This window comes from Pundamilia nyererei, unplaced genomic scaffold (genome assembly GCF_000239375.1).
Source record: "Pundamilia nyererei isolate P.nyererei 1_Seehausen unplaced genomic scaffold, PunNye1.0 scaffold00050, whole genome shotgun sequence".
Lineage (NCBI taxonomy): Eukaryota > Metazoa > Chordata > Actinopteri > Cichliformes > Cichlidae > Pundamilia > Pundamilia nyererei.
The window spans coordinates 1,587,585-1,594,963 of record NW_005187451.1 but is presented as its reverse complement, the minus strand read 5'-3'; the positions used below and the strand labels follow the sequence as shown (position 1 = coordinate 1,594,963).

The 7,379-nt window shown below is 42.7% G+C and overlaps 1 protein-coding gene across 1 annotated transcript in view; it reads right to left on the bottom strand.

The window, feature by feature from the left end:
• fcho1 (FCH and mu domain containing endocytic adaptor 1) overlaps positions 1–7,379 on the bottom strand; it is a 58,873-nt gene that overhangs the window by 36,328 nt on the left and 15,166 nt on the right. The window contains exon 2 of the mRNA XM_013910852.1: positions 6,424–6,474. Coding sequence (XP_013766306.1) covers positions 6,424–6,450 — 27 coding nt within the window. The 5' untranslated portion in view covers positions 6,451–6,474. The remainder of the gene's footprint in view (positions 1–6,423; positions 6,475–7,379) is intronic.

The following is a 7,379-nucleotide window of genomic DNA, read 5'->3' as shown; positions in this document are numbered from 1 at the left end:
AAAAAAGCAACTTTCTGGTATTTAACTATTTCGATTTGACTCGTTTACTTAGGTGTTGTATGAATGGCTGTCGTGGTTTATCAGCAGGAAAATAAAGTTAAGTGTCTAAACTTTATAACTGCTATTCAGAGGCCAGATTGGAGTCTTTGGCAGGCCAATTCTGGCCCTGGGCCTTATGTTTCACAGCCCTGGTCTACAGCATGGCGTATGAAGGCCGCGGTGATACTGCACGTCTTAAGTTCTTCATATCCAGCCTCGCCCAGCACCCACAGGAAGACCCTTTTTCAACACGTGCTGGTTTAAACTACATTTGTACTTTGCTGAATTATGTACAGAATAAATTTCTTCTGCTGGTTTTAGAGAACCAGTGCATTTATTTAGCTGGCTTTGCCTTATTGCAGACATTTCCAGTCATCACAGTCATCACAGATCAATTTTATTATGCTGTAGCAGTTTTCAAAAGTCACGAGCAAAACATCATTTAAACGTGACAGGTCAGCACCACACAGTGATGCACTGAACTGTCCTGCACTGACGGGCTGCTGTTGACAGTAGCTGTAAACTTTTACAACCTTGCGTCAGACTATCACGGAGCCAGTTGATTGGCCGGTCTGTCAGAGCTGCTGCGACTTTCGCTGACTCACAGAAACTTTCTGCTGACCGAGCAGGTTGAGCGGCGTGAACGCTCCCACAGCAGAGAGGTGTCAATAACGTCAGCAGCAGGTAGCTGCAGCATCATCGCAGACGAGGACTGTTTGAGCAAATTCACCTCTTTAAGCGCGTCTTTTTATTTTGCCTGCTGATTTTCTTATGTCGTGTACACATAGATATATGTACTATTTATTTAATTGTTAACCAACCCAAACTATGCAGTCAGTTCACGAGGAACACGAACATTTGGAGATTACTGCCATACATAAAACAGATTTAACGAGTCTCATATTGATCGGTCTTGGCTCTTATTCTAACCTGGCACAGAGCATTTTTTAAAAGGACGAAAGGAGGTGGCAGGGAGAAGAGGAGCAGGGATGAAATGAGAGGAGGAGGGAAAACCCTGAAAGCAGGAAGATTTTCTCAGTGTGTTCACAGATCTTCACCCCACAAGAAACCCACATGACTCAAAGTGATGGCAGGGCAGCAACACTGGCATCATTAAACTGAGCTGCAGGCAATAATAAAAGTCCAGTGGGTGCAGCGTTTCTGTGCAAACAGACATATCTGCAGGCAAAGGAGGCATTTTTAAGAGACGACAGCAGACAATGCTGTCCTTTATACTGTACAGAGCTGCACCGCTCGCAGAGCTTTAAAGGTTTCTCTGATGCAGTTCTTCTAAATTCCCCTGGTAAGCACGCACACTGGCCTTCTGAGATCTATACAGCACTGCAGCGAATATTATTAAAGAAGCTAATACAGGTCAGCCTAGTAATGAATTCAGATTATGTGGCTATTTTCTAAAATACAGTCCTGATAAAAAGTTTAAGACCAGTTCAAAAATGGCAAAAAATGTTACTTTGCATGGTTGGATCTTAACAAGGTTCCAAGTCGAGCTTCAACATGCAGCAAGAAGAAATTTATTGAAAACAACTGTTAAACTGAAACATGCTGATCTACAGCTGATCAACAGTTTAGGACCAGTTGACCTTTAAAAGGCCAAATCTGTGCAACAATGTGGATCCATTGTCCTTTTCTGTCAGGTCGTTACACTGTCATGATGCTCTGATGGCAAAGGCAAAAAACCTTTTTGAACATGGTCGTGTTGTTGAACTGCATAAGCAGGGTCTCTCGCAGCGTGCCATCGCTGCTGAGGTGCACCGTGAGGTGAACAACGGAGTCTCAGGAGGTGCAGGAGCGTCAAACGGGCGCTGGCTGTGTCCAGACGTTGCAGAGAACGTCCCTCGTGACTGAGGGCCCTCGTCTGTGTGGTAACCACTGGGTTTTTAACAGGACAACGCTACAGTACACAAGGGACTTCCTCCAGGAGAATAACATCGCTCTTTTGGACCATCCTGCATCTCTGATCTAAATCCAACAGAGAACCTTTGGGGAAGTTACAAAAATGGACGCTTCATGCGGCCGTCTTGGAGAAATGCTCCCTCTCACCTCATGGAAACACTTGCATCAAGGATGCCGCAACAAATTTTTGAAGTGATCAACAATAACGTTTTTGTTTTTTAGGTGTGGTCCTGAACTGTTGATCAGCTGTAAAACGGCCTGTATCAGTTTAAGCGTTGTCGTCAACGAATCGCATGCTCAAAGAAATGTTTCGTCTCTCTCCCGTTTCTTCTTGTTGAAGCTCCACTTGGAACCTTGTTAACATCCAACCGTGCAAAATAAGACTTTTTGCCATTTTTCCAAGTGGTCTTAAAATTTTTATCAGGACTGTAAAACGATGCTAAATGGTGCAACTTTGTAGGTGATGGCATCAAATCAAATGTAATATTTCGTTTATAAGCTGGGAACAGACTAGATTGAGTTTGTGCTGCGTCAGGACTGTGAGGCGCAGAGGCACAAAATATATGCAACCTTCAAGGTCACTGCGATTTGAACTTGTTTGAGATCAATTTGAAACCTTTTTATCTTTAAGATATCAAACTCACAAACTTGCCTGTCGGGGTGACGACAATAGCCCATATTTTACATCATCATTTAAAAAACAAACAAACTGTAAAGCTTACTCAGTTAATCCATATTAGAAAATATACTTTGTTAAATATTAAATTTTTTGAATTAGATCAAAAGGAAAGAACAACAAACCATATGAAATTCTTAATTGGGAAGATTTAATGGCGACGTATTCTGCCAAAATTTAAGCTCCATATTTTGTTTTATTTTTGGACTCCAGTGAAGTAGCTCTGCATGATTCGCAGGTCCAAGTAATCCTTATTTATCTTCCTTATTCTGGGCCTTTGTGGAGCCGCTCAGTTCATCCACTGAAATAAACTATTTTAGCTTCTCTACCTTTGAGGCAAAGGGAGAACCAAGAGAATAAAAACTGTCTCAATCCTTTGGCACACTCGCAAAGTGATGACATCTGAGAGCCAGCAAACTAAATCAAAGCATACTGAAGAGATATTTTATATTCTATATACCTCGATGATTATTGCTGAGTGTGATTACGTTTCCTGGAACGATCGAGCGTGACGAATCCTTACAGAGAAACACATTCTGTTCCCAAGACTTAGCAGCGCCTTAATTTGCTAAGGATGCACTTAATTACAGCCGGTACGCTTCCTCCTGTGGACCATAAGCACAGCTTTCATTCAGTTAATGGGAAAGGACAGAGCGCTATGAGGAGGCTTTGTGAGTGGCTGTGAATGTTCTTGAGCCAAACAAGCCGAGGCTCTGTGTGTAGCTCGTCCTCGAGTGGCTGTGCTGCCTAATTAACTAGAGAGTGGTTTGTATTTCAAAGCCATTTGGCTCTGAAAGCAGGCTGAATGGGAAATATGTAAAGACACACAAGTACGTCACCTCATTTGTTCCTTAGATTTTGCTTTTCTACTTGCCTGGCTGTAAATCTGCAGTTCTATGTTCAGCACAAACACACAAAGACAATCGACAGCTCATATTCACCAGTAAAGAAAACACGAAAGCAAAGCAACACTACAGCTGTAAGAGACGGACAGATGAGCAGGAGAGGTGATAACAGCTGCTTACAGTGGGCTCAAGTTCAATAAATCATCAGTAGGGATGGGTATTGATAAGATTTTCACGATTCCATTTTCGATTCTGTTTAACGATTCGATTCTTTATCGATTCTTTTTTTTTAAAGGAGAACACTAAGGTCGATCAGCTCAGAACTTTGTTTTTTATCTTCTCTTTGAACAAGATAGAAATGTAGGAGTAACATGGCCTTACAAACCCAACATGAGATCTTAAGAGATCCAGCCTACGGCTCTTCAATGGGGTGTCACAGGGTCTCCAGGAAAACAAAATGTAAATGTAAAATAATAAAATAAATATTCTTCTGTAGCAATAACAAAGCATAACAAATTATTCAGTAGCAATTACACAAGAATATCCAGTAATGTCCCTGCCTACAATTAAACACATTCACTTATTCATCTGCTGTGGCAAACGGGTGCAAGGCTTTGACCACAAACTGAGTCACTGCTCGGTGACATTCGTCTATCCTGGCCTGAAAGGAGACGCTACCGGTAGACTGCAGCGAGAGCTGCCAGCATCTGAGCCAGACTCTGTCTCTCTCATCATGGTCACTAAATGCACAGTAATGGTTTTGTAATAAGGCAGATCGCGCTAACATAATATGCACTGTTGTTGATTATTTACCTGCCGCATTAACGGGACAGGACGTGCAAACGTTACCGCTGCTGCTGGGCTGAGATTCACGAGTCGAGCGGAATTAAAAACACGACATTCATTTAAGGTCATCGCGTGTTTGTGAGCAAATACTTTTGCATGTTCGTAGTGTTTCCTCCCTTAAATGAAATAGCTACTTTGCAAGTACTGCAAGTTGTCCTGTTGTCATCCGTTCTCGTAAAGTAAAACCAAACTTTTGAGCGTTTGAGCCGCCGTGTTTCCTGCCAGGTAAATGACGCTCCGCAGCGTGGTGACGTCATTCGGGGCGACTGGAATCGATAAGGGAATCGTTTGCAAAAATGGCAAACAATTCCAAGGAACTGAAACAGTGGGAACCGGTTCTCAACAAGAACCGGGTTTCAATACCCATCCCTAATCATCATGGGGTGAAGTTCAATGACGAGGTTCTCAAACTGCCTCAGGAGGCCCTCGGTAATAAGGCTGCATGCAAAAATAAAATACTGTTTAATACCAATATACAGTTTCCAAATATGGGTGGTGTGACGGCACAGAGATTCCAACCATCAGCAAAAACCAGCTTCCTCTGAAGAATCAGTGACGGGAAATGAGGCATGATGGGAAATAAGGGGTGTGGCTACAGTTAACTGTACTACTGGACTCCCCCGTCCGTGCAGGTTCTCTGGAGCTATAAATTAGTGGCTTTAGATGGGTCATTTTTCTTTTCTGGCCCTAAACCGCAATGAACTAAACTTCGAGAGTCTCTGTTATAAACTGTGTCTTCTGCACCTTAATTGAAAGTCTGGAAATATTAGTTCAATGTGCAAAACTTTTCTGTCTGTTAGGCCAAAAACTAGGGCACACCTGAAATAGATGTACTAGGTAGGCTGGGACAGAAGCAAAGAGGAGGACAAAGAGAGAAGGAAAAAGCTGTCAGCTGACAAAGTCACAGAGGCATGTGGGAGACTTTCACTCCTGTGCTTCGTACATTGGTGTAAGACTACTAATGAGGCCGTTATTCACGGAGAAATTAAGCCAATTAATGCCATAATTAGTCATACTAGTTTTTTAATACTTGCAAAACCGAGTGTAATCTAACCCGAGCTTATGAATCCTTTCGCTGTCAGGCTTTTAATTACCCTGTTTTTTCCTCTTACATGTCATATTAGAGGATGATTCATGACATGATGTTAGTGGCGGTGAACACACAAGGCGAGACGCTGTAAACACCTGGCGCCGGCTCGGGGAATCTGTTAAACGAAGCGTTTGAGTTTTTGTGTTCGCACAGTTGTGGTTCGCAAACAGACACAAGACCTAGATTTTGGAGGACTGCACGGGAGCACGTCTGTGGGCGACTTTTGCCGCTTGTTATCTGAAGAGAGACGTGTCCACAGACGCCTGCACGTCAAGTTCTGTGTGCAAAGACAGACACGGGTGAAATGTGAAGACTGAAGGGAAATAACATAACTGGACTTTTCCTTTTGCAGCATTTTTTTTGCATATAAAAATATTCAGGTTCCCACCAAAGATTTTGGATTTTGATTTTCCACCAACAGATAAATCGCCAGGACTGGGACAAACATATTTATACCAATTTTTTTTTTTTTAAAGTGGGTTTGAAAAGCTTTTATTTTTCTTTATAAACCAGCCAAAAATAAAAGGAAATGCAGAACAGATGAAAAGAAGTGACAGGGAGAGTCATTCAACTTGCCATCTCTGACATTCACCAGAAAAATGTGTTTTTTAAATAAAATAAGTTTCCTCAAACCAAGTTGCCAAAAATCACTGATGCCCATCAACAGCATCTGCCACATAACAGTTATTTTAAATAAATAAAGTCTTAACATAATAACTAGTAACTGCGAGTTAAAAGCCATTCATCACCATCATCTCAGCCTAGAAGCAGAATTTAAATGAGACTGCTTGAAAGCTGAGATCTAAATAAAAGACTGGTATCTATTGGTAACAAGCACTTCCTGTTTGTACCTGATGCACAACAGAGAGGCACGACTGTCTGTGGAGAATATGAATGAGAAGCTGGGTCAGTCATAGCTGTGATCAGCTACCACAGGTGACCAAGTTCAGTTAGAGATCTTTGCACGTGCCCTGCAGCGTTACTCCATTTAAAGAGGTTTTCAAGACACTTACCCAGAAGTTGTTCTGAAATAATGCCATCTTCACTCAGAACGTCACAGCAATCTGTAAGAAAGAGGTAGAGCCGCATTAGAGAAAAGTGTGACGTCTAGATTCTCTCCCCCCCTTCTCGCCACATGCTGGAGAGGAAAATGACCCAGAGGACGCTTTGTAACTCTATAAAATGTGGAAATGTCAAAGATTCTCCTCTGCCCTGTGACAAACTATCAAAGTGTCAGCAAAACGCATGTAAACGATTTCAGCAAAGTCCAGCTTTGTAGAAACTCTTGAGACACTTTGAGCGTAGGAAGGGAACTCCTGAGGGAGAGCAGAGAGGAGCTTCACAGATGACTTCAAAGGATAAATTCAGAGAATGAAGGGAGGAGGGAGGAGGGGTGACACGGGGGAGATGGGGGAGGAAAGAACAGGGGAGGAGAGAGAGAGCGATCGATGGAGTGAACGAGGCAGAAGAGACCAAGGTAACCTCCACGGAAAGAAGAAAAAAAGACATGCATGTGCTGCACTTCATCGCAGCACAGCTACTGGTGCATTTAGGTTTGAACATGCATGCAGCAAACACTCTGCTTATCTGCTCAACATTTCTGGATTGCAACAGTTTATTACAATTTATTACCGACACACAAGCCCTGTCACACATGCCAACGCACGTCTGTGCGAGCGGTCGAACAGGAAAATCAAAGATCGCACGACATCAGAACAGCATGTGACCACCATCGCCTCAGAGCTTAAATACGACTTGTCGTGCGTCCACCGTTTTCACGAGAGGTTTATTTTTAATTTGCTGGTGACAGGAGGAAGTGCACTGCAGCAGCAGAGCAACATGCACCTTTTAAGCCCCTGCATACACAATTATATCAAAGAAACACAAACACTTTAATGCAACGTGTACACAAAGCATCCTGCCCTTTGCAAGAGAATCCATAATGGGGCAAGAGTTTCCCCAGGGCTCA